General features: G+C 41.4%; 1 protein-coding gene across 1 annotated transcript in view; it reads right to left on the bottom strand.

Annotated features, from left to right (window-relative positions):
• The window catches only part of MTCL3 (MTCL family member 3), a 57,391-nt gene that overhangs the window by 13,949 nt on the left and 25,359 nt on the right, over positions 1-18,083 (bottom strand). The window contains exons 5-6 of the mRNA XM_040474626.1: positions 7,313-7,384; positions 7-1,280 (exon numbers count right to left, since the gene is read on the bottom strand). Of these exons, the coding sequence (XP_040330560.1) occupies positions 7-1,280; positions 7,313-7,384 (1,346 nt within the window). The remainder of the gene's footprint in view (positions 1-6; positions 1,281-7,312; positions 7,385-18,083) is intronic.

Genomic DNA, 18,083 nt, shown 5'->3' on the forward strand with positions numbered 1-18,083 from the left:
TAAAGCGGGGCGTGGAGGTCGGTGCGCGGAGACGCCCCGCCAGGGACTACGAATCCGCGGACCTGCCTCGCCATCGCCGTGGCTCGCAATAGGCAGAACTGTACCTGACTCACGGATATGGGCTCCTCGGCGCCGCGGTCTTCCGCAGACTTGGGCACCTCCAGGCGGTCGATGAAGGTCTGCAGCTCCTTGCGGAAGGCTTTCATCTGCGCGTTGATGCGGTAGAGCAGCTCGTGCTCGCGGATGCGGCTGCCGTCGTCCTCCTCATCCATCAGTCCGAACAGGTCCCCGTTGGCCACGTAGATGCGGGCCTCGGTGATGATGGTGCTGGTGTCGGCGATGAGCCGGTCGATGGTCTTGCCCAGGCGCTCGGCCTCCGAGCGGATGTCCTTCATCTGCTGCCGGTCGGAGAAGCTCTTGGGCCAGGGCCCGGGCGCCGGGTAGAAGGAGCGGGTGGGCGTCAGGCAGCGGATGTTGCGCACCTCCTCCGAGTCGCTCTCGCCGCCGATGGGCCCTTCGCGCTTGCGGTGCGGCGGCCGCGAGTCGTCGTCGCTCTCCTTCTTGCCCGCGTCGCTCTCGGCGTCGCTGTCGCGGGGGCTGCCGCGGATGCCCAGGTGCGAGGCCAGGTCGTAGCGCTGCATGTTGGACATAAGCACGCGGTTCTCGTACTGCAGCTGCATGACCTTGCCGCTGAGCTCGTTGATCTGCAGGCGTGCCGCCTTCAGCTCCTCCTGCAGAGCCTCGGTCTTGGCGCTGTCGTGGTGCCGCGCGCTCTCGTGGCCGCCGGACTTGTACTTGTACTTGTTGAGCTCCGCCGTGATGCGCTTGTTCTGCTCCTCCAGGTCGGCCACGTTCCGCCGCAGCAGCTCCGTCTCGTCTTCCACCAGCTGCAGGTGCTGCCGCAGCTCCGACAGGGATTCGCTCTGCTCCCTCATGAGGGGGTTGGCCGAGCCGTTGAAGTCGTCCCCCCTCAGGTCGTCCAGTTCGGCCTTCAGGCCTCTGTTCTCCACCTCCAGTTCGACGATTTTCCTGCCCAGGATGTTGGCTTCTTCCTCCACCAGTCGCAGCCGCAGCTTGAGTTCAGCCTCCCTGGTGCTGGGAGGGCCCCCCGCTTCTCCTTTGGGCAGAGGACTGTCCAGATCCCCATAAAAGGATCTGTACTTCTGAAGCTCGTGTTCGAATCTGTCCTTTTCTTTATCAATCTTGGCCATTTTCTTTCTCATCAAAGCGGCTTCTTCCTTCACGAACTGCAGCTGGCATTTTAGATCTTCATTGTCCTCCTCATTTGAGGAAAAGAAGGGAAGAGGAATAGATCATTTTATGTAAATCGAGAAAACAAAGAGGACACCTGCGAAGATAATGGCTTTTTCTTGTAGTTAAGATTCAACGAGAGAGAGACAAAGCGCGAGAGAAAAGTAGATGATGTATACTTTCTACAAATCATTTAAAATTATTTGGCAGATAAAAAATTCGGACAATAGCACATCCTGGAAACAAAAAGAGAAAGAAATATAAAAAGAGAAACACTGTGGTCATCACTATTCAGCGATTATCATATGTTGTAACTGCACACAACTGTTGGGATGTCATTTCAATAACGTTTGTTTCGTATGTTTTACATGATATGAATTCCCCTGTCTATAAATATACGTGAAACCTATTCCCTGGAAGGAACGTGGACTTAACATGCGCTCACTGCCATTTACTGAGCACTGACTCTCAGCCATTTTCTGTAAAGTTCTTTATACATGTGACCTAATTTAATGTCAGTAAACTTACTAAGTGGTATTCATTGAAATACTTGGTTTAAAGATGTTCAATAACTTGTTCAAGGTTACAGAGCTGGTAAGTGGCAAAAGACAAAGGTGACATTTGAATTCATTTCTGCCTGACTCTCAAGCTTATGATCACTCTAAAATTTTTTTTTTTTTCCAACGTTTATTTATTTTTGGGACAGAGAGAGACAGAGCATGAACGGGGGAGGGGCAGAGAGAGAGGGAGACACAGAATCGGAAACAGGCTCCAGGCTCTGAGCCTGAATCAGCCCAGAGCCTGACGTGGGGCTCGAACTCACGGACCGTGAGATCGTGACCTGGCTGAAGTCGGACGCTTAACCGACTGCGCCACCCAGGCGCCCCAAGCTTATGATCACTCTAAATGGTCAAAGAGGGTAATCTCTTCTTCCATCTTTATTCAAAGCAGAATTGCCTTTTAAAGGCGTTAAAGTAAGGGAATTTTAACACCGGCCTGGCACGTCCAAGGAGAAACTGGACAGTGTTTCATCCAGATCACTTGAAAAGTAAAATGTACTCCCCATCAGCCTGAAATGGATAAAGTTGGTTCTGTCTGGTAAATGGACGGTAGCACAGGCTCAGAGCTAATATCAAAGCACATTTGTCCATGGACACATCTCCCAGAGACAGTTTCCCAAAACTCTCTTCTAAGTACATACTTTGGGTCACTTATGTAACTTCTGTGGGTTTTGTTTTCCTCATGTTTAAATGGAAATAAAAATGCCTTCCTTTCTCAGCCATGAGTCAGCGGTGTTTGAGATGAGTTGTGCTAAAGTAGCAGCAACCACTGGTGGTGAAGGTGAGAATAATAAGCATCTGCCAGAGATGCTCATTAAATATGAGATGAAAGAGATGACAAGATGGAGAGAGCAGGGCACAGGTCTCCTGTCCTCCCATCTGCTAATGAGAATTAGTACGGAAGAGTTGAGAGCTGCTGAGTGTGCAGAGCCTGACCATCCCATTCTTTATATTATTATGCCCTGACATTAGCCCTGTGAGGAAGGTGATCTAGGTCTACTTTATAGAAAAGGGAGATGAGCTTCAGAGAGGTTAGTAAACCAGTAGAGCACAAGTTAATAAGTGACAGAGCACATCTGTATTCTGACTGATTCCAAAACTCTTATTCTTTCCACTGTACATGTTGCCTCTAGAAAAGCAGCCCAAGAAAAGAAAATTAGGATATTGGGGCAAAATTAAAAAAAAAAAATTAGATGTGTTGGCCTGTATGCTTTCCTCTAGAAGAGGTTTAGAAGAAAGGACAGAAGCACAGAGAAAAGACAAGAGAGAACCTCAGGAACACAGCAAGAGAGAAGAATGAGAATGTATGTCACAGGAAGAGCTGACATGAGAATCCATTTCACAAGGGAAGAGAGAAGGTGCTTTGCAAGAGACTATGTGTTGGGCCCTCACACTAATTCAGTGAGGATAAAAGCAAGGACACATTACAATGTTTAATAGCACAGCAACAGGAGGAGCAAAGACAACCCTGATGTTTCCAGCTTAGGTGTCTTGATGGATGAGGCCACTAATAACAGGGATAGAGAATGAGCCAAGAGGAGCAGGTATGAACACAATAGATCTAAGTGTATTAAACTGCTGTCTTGGAGGGATGTCAGTGGAGGGCCATCTAGTGGAAACATCTATCAACAGGCAAGTGGAATTTCAGGCCCAGGATGACAAAGATTATACTCTGACCCTGCAGAGACTTCAGGTCCAAAGGGGAGAACATGAGAATGCGTAGAGGTGATGGTTGAAGCTATGATAATGGCTTTGAAAGCAACCAAAGAGAGGAGGAAAAGAGAGACCCAGAAGAAATGGTTAAAGGTTTGGTGGGGGCAGGAGTCAAATATCATGTAAGAATTTGAAACGATGTTTGAATAGAAACGTGATGCAGCAGTATGCTTATCAAATATGCTTTTATATAGACTAGGCTTTGTTAGGAAGTAAGAGTAGGGGAGACCTGGGGGTTAGGTTGAGCTACACGTATGATAGAACTCCTTGATTGCAAGGCAAGGCATTTATTTGCTAGTAAAAAAAAAAAAAAAGTAAAATGCTGCAGTTTGAATCTAACCCAAACAGCAGTGGATGTGATATAAGCCACAGATTGGAGGAGAGTAACACCTTACTAGGCTATGTTAAGCAAGTATAAAAAAGAAGGATATCTGATTTGTGTATATGTAAGCTCTCCTGCCCAAAGGAATGAAAACATAAATATTATTTTAAGACTTGGACATATACTACATGTAACAAAGTCACTATGAGGGAAGGAGAATGAGGGTCACGATAGTCACTATTTTTTATTTGTTTAAAAGAAATCTTCTCAAGATACAAAATGATAGTTTCTGCAGTGCTGAGAACTTAAGAACCCTGTATGCTAATGTGCCCTGCAGGCTCAGCCTGTAACCTAACTATTGTAGCTGCATTTGCAACCGAGCAGGGAAATACTGTATGTAAATGCTGAAAATGTTAAATCAGAGATGGTAGGGAAAGTGTCTGGTTGACAGTAACTGAGCAGCACATGCTTGCTCTCATTTTCCACAGTGAACGCTAGGCAAGAAACATTGTAATGCTTTGAAATGAGAAGCACGTTGCCTCTTATTTTTGTGTATGTTAAAGACATACTCTTGTTTTTAAAGTTGATTTATTTATTTGTTTTGAGGCAGGGGGAGGGGCAGAGAGAGAGGGAGAGAGAAACCCAGGGTTTGCTCTGTCAGCATGGTGCCTGGTGCAGGGCTCAATGTCACGAACCATGAGATCATGACATGAGCCGAAATCAAGAATTGGATGCTTAACCAACTGAGCCACCCCAGCACCCAAAGACTCACTCTTAAGAAAGCACAAAGGACCTGTGAAGAAGGTGAGCATAAAGATGATGAGGGGCCAAAAGAAGTGAGAGGAGTCTGGCTTCGACTCAGCCACTGCCAGAAGCTGCATTACACTTTAAATGAATTACGTGCATTAAACTCACTTAATTTGTACAAGAATGCTCTGTTACGATCCCATTTCATAGATGAGGAAACAAAGGCATAGAAAGAATAAGTAGCTTATCTAAGGCCATACAGCTGGCATGCTACTGTTCTTAATTGTCATGCAAAACCATTTCTCAGTAAAGTCACTGTGCTGCTGAAGGAGCATGTAAACAATTCATCAGAGAAGCTGAAGCAAATAAAAATGAAGTACAAAGCTGTACAAATAATCGGAGGTTGAACCATATGAAACCGCTTGGGTCAAAATCACAGCATGGTGACAATTTCATTTGGCATAACCTAGCAAAAGGGGACACAGGAGTATCCAAAAGTGCATATTGAACATGTGGCAGTGTCAGACACTAGATACACTGACAAGTTAAAGATGAATAACATGACCCATGACTACAATCTCCCCTGGCTAAGTATGGGAGCTGAATATGTAAACAAGAATTACAATAGAATGGGATGCTTGCAGTAATCTAAGAATCAATGGTCCTCAACCCTGACTGAGCAATAGAATGATCTGTGACTACTTTATAATTGAAATCTCCCACCCGAGACAGTTCCGACCAATCTGCTGGGGTGGGTTTTTAAAAACCCTACAGGTAATAATCTCTGACAATAAATGAACCGGAAACACTAGCAGGGACTTCAAAGGCCACAACAGCATACTTAGGAATTTCCCAGGCATTTGGGCCATGACATAACAACTGGTGGACTGCAATGTTTCTTGACTGCTGTAAGATCCCAGGTCCCACTAACAAACTGATGAAAGCTGTGGATGTCTTTTACAGAAAGGTACCCAAGTGCACATGGAGTGGGAGGGTCATAGAGTTAGAAACAAACAAGTTAGAAACAAAAGAGTTAGAAACAGATAAGCATTCCTGGATAAGAGAGTATGGTTGAAAAAAATAAATAAACTTTAACACAGGAAGTATAAGAATAGGCCACATGTGGGGTTTTAAAAAAGCAAACTGCTGATTAAAGCTGACTTAGGATTTTAGAACAGGGAGAATATAGCCCCTTCTCCTTCAATGAGGTGGAGAGAATTGATGGCAACATGTGAAATGATCCTTAGCAAAACACATGGAGATAGGTGGCTAAAGTACTGGCAAAGACAGAGTGAGAAAGTTGTAGTGATAGAGCATATTTGCATTTATTAAGGAAACCATGAGAAAGATAGAAAGTGGAGTAATGATCTTAATATGAGACTGTCTGGGATTTTTGAACTGCTGAAGTCTATCAATGTCCTTGTGCCGGAACCAGGAGAAATATTAACCAAGAACAGAGCAGGAAGAGAGAAGAAAAGGAAAGATAAACATTCATTATGCTGTGCTTTAAAAAAACGGAGGTAAACTTTTTCAAATTTTGGATATTTAAACATTGCTTCAGGTAAAATTATTATCTAATGAGAAAATGCCTTGTAAGAATTTTTATTTTTTTATTTTTTATTTTTTTTAAAATTTTTTTTTAACGTTTATTTATTTTTGAGACAGAGAGAGACAGAGCATGAACGGGGGAGGGTCAGAGAGAGGGAGACACAGAATCCGAAGCAGGCTCCAGGCTCTGAGCTGTCAGCACAGAGCGCGACGCGGGGCTCGAACTCACGGACCACGAGATCATGACCTGAGCTGAAGTCGGCCGCTTAACCGACTGAGCCACCCAGGCGCCCCGCCTTGTAAGAATTTTTAAAAAAGGTATGCTATAGTATGAGATTCCAACTTATGCAATTAAAAGTCCATGACTAGCCAAGTGTTTTTAGAGAGCCATAATGTCACTTCTGCCCCTAAATATTTCCTCTTCTGGCTTAAAATCTCCTTCATTACATCCATTAGTACCTTCTGCTCACCCTGAAAGCAGAGCTTTCAGAGTCTTTTCAGAGTCTTTACTGTGGCTATATTTCTAAAGTTCTTAACAAGCCCATGTTGAATACATTTTTTAAAAGATTTTATTTTAAAGTAATCTCAGCGCCCTATGTGGAGTTCAAACCCACAACCCCAAAGCCCAAGATCAAGAATCTCATGCCCCACTGAGTCAGCCAGACACCCCTGAATACATCTTTTAAGTTTTATTTTTATTCCTTTGTTTCCTTGTTTTTTTTTGCTTCTCTAATCACCGGCATAGATAATAACTTCCTTCTAGGGCTCTCATCACCAGCCTCTCTCTCCCCTCACCACCTCTTCCTACAACATTCCTTTCTTTACTCACTCCTAATGCTATAGGAACACCCATTCTATTGACTTTATTAATTATGAGTGAACAAGATTAGCCCCATGCGTACATTTCTCAAACACAGCAATACATAAGGTACAAATGGCATATTGCTATGTGCTTCTTGTGTAAAAGCAATAATAGTGATGTTAGTTACTGTTAACATTACAAGCAACGATACTGAATGCTTTATACTGCCTGTATGTATAGTACATAATGGATGTAAACTTTCCTTTGCATGAGTGTATCTGGCTACCATGTCCACTTACAGACGAAGATCGTTATTATGTACATTTGCATAATACTTGATGTACCAGTTGAAATTTTATCTCCACATACCTCTGTGGGAGTCTGTTGAGTCTTTTTTTCGGATTTTGGCAAATCTTTGCTTCCTCTTCTTTTTAAGGATAGCTGAAACAAAGCAGGGATGTATTTAGTTTGGCGAACTATCATTTTAACTCCATTTTATGTTTTTAAGTGTCTAATGTCATGTGACCAAGCCAAGCCAAATAAAAAGTGTTAGTTCAATAACCATAAAGGAGGAAAAAACACCAAACCAGGTAGATTTTTTCTTTGGACTGGGAAATACTTCACAGTAGAAGAGTAAGTGGCAATCATCTAAATAATCTGAGGAAGGGCAGGAAATCTACCGTGGAGCTGCAGAGAACAACCTGGATAAAATTCAGACTGATGACCTAATATGCAATATATTCCTAATGAAAGCAAATCCTTGTTAGCATTCTACATCACCGAAGGGGGGAAAAAAAAAGACGAATAGGGTATTTCCAGTCAAAGGCAGGTTTCTATAAGCTTGTAAAGACAAACTTTTACTGGGTTTGTGTAGAATTGGAACAATTTTACTCTTTCCTCACCACACATCTACGCAAACAAATACAACACACAGATACCCATACAAACGTGTAGTATGTAGGGGATGGTTACAGTGAAATGGAGAGGACATGTTCTTTCTAAAGGAGCAGGCTGACGGGGTGACTCACTTGGTTAGGTGTCTCACTCTGATTTCGGCTCAGGTCGGGATCTTGCGGTTTGTGGGATCAAGCCCTGCATCAGGCTCCATGTTGATGGCACGGAGCCTGCTTGGGATTCTCTGTCCCTCGCCCTCTGCACCTCGCTCTCATGCCCCACTGGCATGCTCTCTCCCTTCTCTCTCTCAAAATAAATACATAAAGTTAAAAAAATAAATAAAGGAGGAGGCTGAGTGGGAATTAGCTTCAGCTGATTGGTACAATACAGGAATGTGGGCTTTTCCTAGAGTAGCTAGGAATCTGGATTTTGTATTGGTTGGCCCTAAATGAAATTCAGACAAACAACACTTTGTAGGTCAAAAAATACATATCTAGTGCCAAATCCTTTCACGGAACAGCAATATACGACCTCTGGTACTCTGTTCCATTTCTCAGCACCAATATAATAAGAAGGGTCCTTCTGTATAAATAATAATCCATATGTATGAATACCTACCATATACCTAATATTGTACTGGATATCCAAATATCAATTAAATAGTACACTTATCATCAGGAAGCTCAGAATACACCATGGGAGACAGAGAAGCAAACAATTATACTGATTGGTAAATGCCATGCTTTAGGTTCTGTGAAGCAGGGGCTTTGTCTTAGCGTGGCATCACCACTATGAGGATGGTACTTCATCACATGACAGAAATTGGGAAAAATATTTGCTGAACTAATGAACAAATATAAAATAGGAGGTTGTGAGGTCAAAGAGGAAGATGGGGATATAGAGTGAATATAAAGGCAGGAAAGGCTTCTCAAAAGAGGAGGCTTCATGAAATTTGCAAAGAACTTCAAATTACATTTTTCCCATGTTCCTTTCTAACCCATATCCAGTGTTGAATGTAGGCATATGTTCAGGCCCAGAAGGCAGAGGCTGCATTGCTGCAACTGTTTTCATTCAGTATGAAATTTAAACTACAGAGCCAAATGAATGGCCTGTGTGCTTATTTCCACTTCTTTACAGAAAGATGCTATGTTGCTTGTATAATCTTAGAAACAAAAGCTGTCGGGACTGATTCGCCATAACCAAAAGTGGTTTACAAACCAATCGGCAAAAACAGTCCCAAGAAAACCCAAGAATATAGCAAGCTGAACTAGGGAATCCTGGAACAGTCTGCGTAGGGGCTACCTACAAAGAAGCACTCAAATTCACTTTATTAAATATTTACTGAATACTTTTATTTTGAATATATTTTTATACATTTATTAGTGCTTACTAATGCACTTCATAAGGTACCTGTGATACAATAATAATAAAACCAGCATGATCACTGCTTATTATGAGGTTCCTAATTTACCTGGTAAATGGTCTTTTCGGTCTGCAATTTACAACAGTGTGATGAAAGCAATGATAATGTAAAGATAATATTAACTGGCATCGACTGAGCACGAATTCATGTCACACACTTTACACACATTATCTCAATTAATTCTTAAAACATCCCTTCAATTTAACAAGCTCTCCAGGTGATCCTGAGGCATGATAAAGTTTGAGAAGCACTGGTCTGAAATCATTGCTTGATAAGTAGCAGAATCAGGTTTTGACCCAAGTCATTTTGATCTTTATTATACTAGATCATAAGGAGAAAGGCTTAAGTCATTCTGGGGAGGAGATGGTGTGGGGAGCTAAGGATAATTTCCAGAAAGAAGTAATATCTTATCTTGAATCTGGAAAAAGAGGAGTAAGCCAGTCAAAGAGAAGAGCAGAAAGGGTACAGCAAAGCCTTCCATGTGGAAAAACCATTTCTGGGAAACAATTCAGTATGTCTGTAACAAAATGTAAGGAGAATAAATGACAGTGATGGCATGAGTCAGATCTTGAAGGATACTGAATAGGGTTGTTTCAAGAAAAAAGCGTCCATAATCAGACTGTCACAGAAGAAACATACACACAAAAGTAGAAGTTCCAATGGCCATGAGGTAAAGGGCCATCATACAAGGGAAATGAGGGGAGGTATGTTCTAATTCTGAGAGCTTTTTGGACGGGGTCTTTATTTTTCATTCATTCCATAGATATTTGTTGGGTTCTGGCATATAAATGATACTACATAGTTATACAAATATGACTGAGCAATATTTTATTCTCTTCCCCACCAAAGAGCTAACTTTACGATGGCTAAAAGCATGCAGATAATTAACTAAAACAGTAGACAGAATTAACTAAGGGCAATAAATGAAGAACAAAAGATCGAGAGGACAAAGAAGCAGATATGATCCCAGATCTGGAGAAACCAGAGGAAATCATCTAAGATGGCTGATCTTTGAAGGATGTACAAAATGTCAGCAAACATAAAACCAAATAAAAGAAGAAGCAAAGAGTCAGGAGAATGGGTGTGCCTTTATACATTCACTGCCTTTCTGACAAAAAGTAATGGAGGCAGAGGCACTACAGAGGTGAGGCAGAAGAAGGCACTTACAGGGCTGAGGTCAGCTTGTGGAGCTGAGAAATTTAGACTTTATCCTGTGGGCAATGTTAAAATGAGCCCTCTAAATTAATATAGGAGAAATGCTGAAACCAGGCCATCGTTTCCTAAGAGGCATTTTCTATTTTACTTTTATTTGAACAGCAATCAAGCAAGGTGTCAAACCCACAGCCCTGAAAAAAGATTTCTTCCTGAATAAAGGTACACAGCCTTTAAGGCGCCTCTAGTCCAAGTACCTTTAATAATCACATTTAAATGTTCAATAAATATTTCATCATCTTTTCATATTCCAGCAAGTTTTTATTAACTTTCTGACTCCAATAAAACAAAGATGAGGCTCATCTGGATAGGGAAAGTTGGAGAAATAATGTAAATCCCATCTCTTTCTTGTGAGTATAAATTTTCATCATCTCCCCCTCGTCATCTGGGCACCTCTTCAGGGAAGCAGTTTGGGATGCTAGAACGAAATCTCACATTTCATCTTTGCTCTCGAAGTAGGCGCTTCCTACTAGAGAAATATGTTGAAAACATGTCTTGCCCATGTCTTAATTCTTTGCATTCCCTGCCCCAACTAGCCCAAAAGAGACTGCTGTTCTTTTTATCCATGTGAAGGCCAGGAATTCAAGACTTTTTCCCAAAAAGCATGTTTGCACAGCAATTATATAAAATGGGTTGTTTGTGTTCTAAACAAACAATTGTTTGTTTTGAGACTGCCGTTTTTCCTCGGCTGAAATTCGGTCTGCTTCTTAATAGGTAGCATCTTGATGTTCTCAGCGATCAAACAACCTGTCTGAAATGGCACCGAAAGACAGAGTATATATAAAAGTCTCCTATGTATTTGATAAAATTAAAGAGATCCATTTGTACAGTGATGAAATCAAGAAGGAAACCATAACTATATTAATATCTAGGATTTATGAGCACAAAATGTCTGCTGTGCACATTTCTAATTGCTTAGTATGTAAAGTACTCATTTGATCTTGCAACCGTCTTAGGAGTTTGGCACCATTATCTGAAGCACACCAAGGAAAAATCATCAGCTAGTAAGTGGCTGAATCCCGAGGTAAGTTACCAGCTTCCGAGCTCTTGTTCTGAACAATGACGTTACTGTGTTCCTCCAAAGGAAGAAAAGTACAGGATTATATTATTTCTGAGCATATTCTTCTCTATGCTATTCCACCACTGCTGCATGGGCTTGGGGCACTAGTTTACATACATTACACACAATCAATGTATTTTTCTATTTTTAACATAAGAGTCACCAGAAGTGACATACACACTCATTGATTCTCACAGTTGTCCTATAAATATTGCTACTTAGGGCAACATTGGGAAGGAGAAATGGGGATTACCAATTTAAGACTGGGGGAAAACTGAAAGAAGCAGGAACTTGGCTTTGCTATTGTCTGAATGTTTACGTCCCCCCCCCCCCCGCCCCCATCCAAATTCCTATCTTGAAATCCTCATGTCCAATGTGATGGCATTTGGAGATGGGGCCTTTGGGAGGTGCTTAGGTCATAAGGGGATGGATGGGTCATGGATGGGATTAGTGCCCTTACCAAAAGAGACTCAGAGAGCACCCCAGTCCTTTCTGTCCAGTGAGCATACAAGACTGCAACCTAGAAGAGGGCCCTCACCTGGCCATGCAGGCATCCTGATATCAGACTTCCAGGATCCAGAACTGTGAGAAATAAATTTCTGTCATTTATAAGCCACCCAGTATGTGGTGCTTTGTTACAGCAGCTGAAATGGACTAAAACAGGCTTCATCCCATTTTGAAGGGGAACAGGAGAGGCTCTAGGAGTCCTCCCTCCTTCCATCCTATCATATCCTGGATGCCTACCAGAGAGTCTGGCAGATGATAGACTGGCAAGAGTGCCCAGAGATCTTGCTCACAAACATTCTCCACCATCTCCCTTAAAAGGGTGAAGCAGGATCCCAAGCTCTATACGAAGACAGGATCTTGGGGCCCAAAAGGAATGTGGCTTGGATTATCCGGTCGTGCCATTCTGTGCAAAATCTCCCAGCAGTTTTCCACCTCACTCAGTATCAGAGCCATGCTTTACTAAGGCACAGGAGACCTCAATTACACACTGGATTTATCCCGGTAATGTTTTAAAAAGACTTCACCAGACTTCAACCAAGACCAATTAAAATATTTCACTGTTAGGCCCAGGCATTTTTTTTTTTTTCCCCTAAGTTCCCACGGTGAGTACAGTGTGTTCTGAGAATCACTGTTCTGCTCCACGCAGACCCTCCGTCACCTCCTCCAAACAAGCTCTTCGGCCTCATCTGCCGCCACTCTCCTCCCCTGCTTTCCTTGCTCTAGTGTCACCAACATCCTTGCGGTTCCTCAGACGTGCCAAGCATGCTCCAAAGAGGGGCCTTTCCTCTGCCTACAAGCACTCTTCCTTCCTACACTTCCATATCCACCCCAGCAACTCCTTCGGGGTCCCTAATCAGAGTCCTTCCCCAACCATTTCATACAAAACAACAAATAACTCCATACAAAATACCTCCTCTAGTCTCTTGCTCCATGCACTGCTTGTCGGCCTAACCTCGCTTTATTTTTCTCCATAGCTCCTTTCACCATCTGACTTGTGTAATCGATTCATGCCTATCTCCTCATTCTGCAACATGAGGTCCACCCACGCAGGAACTATGTGTTGTTCCTTACAGCTCCGGCTCTAAGAAATACACCTGGTATGAAGTAGTTGCTCAGACAGCATCAACTGAATGCAGAGACGACCACTTAGACCTGGTTTCTTACACACTTGTTTTCGAAGCATTCGAATCCAAGAAGTTGGTGGAAGGTTAAAACAAAGAAATAAAAGTCCAAAGTTCCATTTAAAGCTTATAAAAATAAAACTTTCCAATAGAAAAAACCTAAACAGCAAAAATGTATGAGCTGAAAAGTATTTAAAATGGGACATACGATATACCTTCACGGCACTCTAATATTTTTCTTGATTTTTACCAATCCCACTTTCCCCAGTGTCAAAAATTAAGATTTTTGGCTCTCAAATTCATTTTGTAAAGGATACCTGATACCAACATTCTTTGGTTTTGTGGCCAATTTTGTGGTTTCTACTCAGCAGCTCCTCTCACACAGTTTGTCTTCTGGTGCTGAACTTCAAAGTCTCCAGAGCCTTGGCTTCAAGCCCAGGTCACAGAGACTCTTCTCCAAGTTGCTTTCTAAAGTGCCTTCTCTTTGCTCTCACTCATGGAAGGACCAAGTCAATGACTCTCCCACTCTTTCCCTTTTCCTCACCTTGGAGAAACACCAAGGTGAATATTCACCAATATTCACCAATGTGAATATTCTGATGTGAACTAAGTTATTTTCCGTGTTATCTAACTCACCAAGGGTTTACAAAAAATAGTCTGGAAATTATCGGCATAAAGGCACCTAACCTTTGGGTTGCAACCACTGTCTATTATACGTTAGACTTAAGACTTACATTAGTGATTAAGGTTTTCCACAGTAAGACTGTTCACAAAACTAGTTGTATTTCTCCCTTTCCAGTAGGCAGTCCATTTGCAATGTGCCCCATTAAGAGGCAGAGTCTCTTTCCGTGGCTCTTCAAACAGGGCTGGACTTGGGACTTGTTTGGAGTAATAAAATACGGCGGGAGTAAAATGTGGTAGGAGAGGTGACACTGACGCTACCCTCAAGAGACGCTTGCACACTCTGCTCACTGTATCTTGGACACACGCTGCCCCATGTGATAAGCCTGGGTGGAACAGTTTGCTGGACGGAAAGAGTCACATGGCCTAGTTATTCCCACTGACCTGGACGATAGTCCGCAAACTTCCAGATGCAGAGCCTCTGAGCTGACAGTCAGCTGGCCAAAAGTCAATGCCAGGACCCAACTGAGACCACAATAATCCATATAGAGGACCATAGACTTATGGAAATAAATAACTGTTGTTTTAAGCCACTAAATTTTGGGATGGTTTGTTACAAAGCAAAAGTGGATACGTTTATCAACTATGTTTCACCATTGGAATTGAAAAAGCCCAGGTGATATTTATGAAAGAAAAAAAAATCCCTTATTCAAATTCCAGAAAAGCAAATGGCCCATGTAAAAGGTCAAGAAAAAGAGTAGAAGTGGATTATCAAACACAGGAACTAATAAAGTTCAATGTACTTTCCTTGTTTTTATTTTTCCCCTGCCTTTGACAATATTTTGATTCCATAAAGTATTTTTTAATAAAACTGAGCTTTAAATAAATTGTTATAAAAGGTCACCTTTCAGTTCTATACTGCAGATGCTTCTTTTAATAAAAGTAGGTGTTCAATTAGCACCAAAGGTGTGACAGGAGTTAAAAGCTAATAAAGTTCATCCTAACAGTCAAGTTTATTACACAGTCTGTCTCGGCACATTTCTGAAGTATTTTTTCCATTTGAACTTAGCTTTTATTCTTCCTTTTAAGGGAGAAGTGATGTATAACATTTACAGTGCTTCCTTAGATCTAGGTTTCTTAAATATATCTGTCAATTCCACTAAAACTAAAGTTTTATCAAATTGTTTGTTCTTTTGTTTGTATAGCTTTCCCAGGCATGGGAAGAAAAATAACTTTAATTTTAAAAGACTTTCTACTTAAGCCGATTTACAGAATAGACACATAAAGCATTTAAAGGAAGCTGTACCCAGACAATCCTTAATTGTAACGTAAGGGTTAGATTTTGCAAATTTCTAATGATTGTTAGTTCAGAAGACCAGAATTCAGAAAAGAACAGAATGGAGAAGAGAGTAAAAGAAAGAAACCATTAATTCATTTATTCCAAGAAACAACATTGGAAGTTTCAGAAAAGGAAACTGATCAACAGTTTAAATCCGGAATTTGTTCCTATAAGATACTAATAAATTTAAAAAGCTGTGCACTTTTCATTCTTAGGAAAGATAGTGATCCCCTTCTGCATGTTGACACAGAGGTACGTGTCACAGAGGTGGAGAGATAGATCTGGCATACAGAAGTGTATATCATGGAGGCGGAGCCCCAGTTCTGCAGGAATAAATCAACCTTCTTCTGCCAGGAGGTCATCTCCTTTTCTATCCTACAAGCCCATTCCTATCTTCCGAGTTATGAAGCTTCCAAACCTTGTGGGTTTTTTTTGTTGTTGTTGGTTTTTTTTTTGTTGTTGTTGTTCATTTTTTTTTACCTCCAGTGAATGCCTAAATGAACACTTTTAAAAGCTGGAAAAGCTCCTTTTCTTGCTGCAAAACCTTAAACCAGTGCCAGATTTGTCTTAGTTATTTTATTTTTAAGTAAAAGAATCCACTAAGTTTTCCTTTCCTTGACTCCTTCACCTTTCTCCCTTTGTGCTAAGGTAGATATCTACAGCAGAGGTCAGGTTGACTAGAGAGTTGTATAAATTCTTTATTGCTAGGGAATACTAATGAATGAACTTTGTAGAGCATGCTAGGAAGCCAGGCTACCAATGAAAGAGAAACATTTGAATCTTTTTGTCTTTTTAACAATCAGGATTATCTCAGGGCCACATGGTTTTGAATGGCTCTAGAGCTGCACAGTATCTTTCTTTCATGAAAGTCATGGTTTGGTACGAATAATTACTTTGGAACTCTTCTGCTTTTTTCCTAGCATATTGCTTGCTAATAGCGCTTCAATGTTTTTACATTGGAACTCACTTTCCATGATTAGTAAGTACAGTGAAATTCAGGTAAGCCAGTAACTTGAAGAGCAAAATATTGAATTTAATCCCAGAAAATTAATTTTGAATTTAATCCCAGAAATATTAGAGAGAGAGAAAGAGAGAGAGAGAGAGAGAGAGAGATGGAGGTTCATTATTTAATGGGATGTGGTTACTATAGAACCAGAGGAAGTGAACTTGGAAGGAAGCTGGAGTTCATATTGTAATAGTTGGGTCTTATAAAAAACTTTTTTATGAAAAATATCCCTTTTAAAAGTTAGGTTTGGACCCAATAAGGGCACCTAGCTGGCTCAGTCGGTAGAGCACATAACGCTTAATCTCAGGGTCGTGAGTTCAAGCCCACGTTGGGCATAGAACCAATAACTGCTTGTTATCCATTGTGTGCTTCATACCATATGATCAAAACAACTCCTGGATCCTTAGGAAGACTTAGTCTTTGTATTCTCTGAGCTACTGTAGGGACCCCCAAGGGGCTCAAGGCTACTGTTGAGTTTCTTTTTTTTTTTTTTTTAACGTTTATTTATTTTTGAGACAGAGAGAGACAGAGCATGAATGGGGGAGGGCCAGAAAGAGAGGGAGACACAGAATCTGAAACAGGCTCCAGGCTCTGAGCAGTCAGCACAGAGCCCGACGCGGGTCTCGAACTCACGGACCGCGAGATCGTGACCTGAGCCGAAGTCAGACGCTCAACCGACTGAGCCACCCAGGCACCCCAAGAGAGTTTCTCATATAAGAAACTCCCACATCATTGTAGAAACCCTATTTTGGAGCAGGGTATAGGTTGTTAGTGGGTCTTCCAAATTATGATAGTAAATTGATCCCAAAGTAAGACCAGCTTGCTTTTAAAAAGCAGACAACATAATAATAAATGCTTCTCTGCTATTCGTATCATATATTACACTTGGATAGGAGCCATGCAAATGCCTCAGAAAGTCTCACACAAGCAATAGATTTAAGACACAAAGCTTTCCGAGTTGAGTTTATTTTTTTAAATCTGAAAGCCTGGTTAATCACTTTTGAAATAATATTTGTTAAAAAATTATTTTATGCCTTAAACCCTTAATCCACAATATAGTATACTTACTTAGTATACTTACTAAGCTATGACTATCTTCAGCAAATACAAAGCTTTATATTCACTTCTAATTTGCTATAGCTCATGAATTGATTTCTAAGCACCATTGCATTTGGCAGCTAAAACGCATTTAGAAAATTATGGCTCTGTAGTGGTAGCAGGTCTTTATGGCCTTTTTCTATAATGGCCCGAAGGGGGGAAACCTGCAGCCAGCATTTATAAGTTGAAATGATGATTTGTCCTCTCTCTTTTTTTTTTTTTTAATTTTTTTTAACGTTTTATTTATTTTTGAGACAGAGAGAGACAGAGCATGAATGGGGGAGGGGCAGAGAGAGAGGGAGACACAGAATCGGAAACAGGCTCCAGGCTCTGAGCCATCAGCCCAGAGCCCGACGCGGGGCTTGAACTCACGGACCGCGAGATCGTGACCTGAGCTGAAGTTGGCCGCTTAACCGACTGAGCCACCCAGGCGCCCCTGTCCTCTCTTTTTTATATGGCGTCTCAATAGCTTCTACCTTATTAATACAGAAGATTTTGTTCAGAATCTTGTGAGAAATATGCAGAAAGTGCATTACAATTGCCACTGAAGTGGCAGGATGCTAAGGGGTGAGTACTTAGGTACTTTAAAATGATTCTTTCTACACATTTAAGATATTTTATGATGAAAATTTAAAGGTCAGAATTCTCCATCATTCCTGAAATGTACTGAAAAGGAGCAGATGTAAATTTATGGAATAATTCCTACCCTCGGTTAAAAGGTGACAGCCCATAGTTGTGCCTTAAAAATTTTGGAATTAGTTGCCAATTTTTAAAATGTGGACAATTTACATTTTAAAAATCAAGATCTCCAGTTGTGCTTGAAAAATCTGAAGGTCTGGTAAAGTTAGGTCTGATTATG

This window comes from Herpailurus yagouaroundi, unplaced genomic scaffold (genome assembly GCF_014898765.1).
Source record: "Herpailurus yagouaroundi ecotype Mexico unplaced genomic scaffold, PumYag 139, whole genome shotgun sequence".
NCBI classification, from domain to species: Eukaryota; Metazoa; Chordata; class Mammalia; order Carnivora; family Felidae; genus Herpailurus; species Herpailurus yagouaroundi.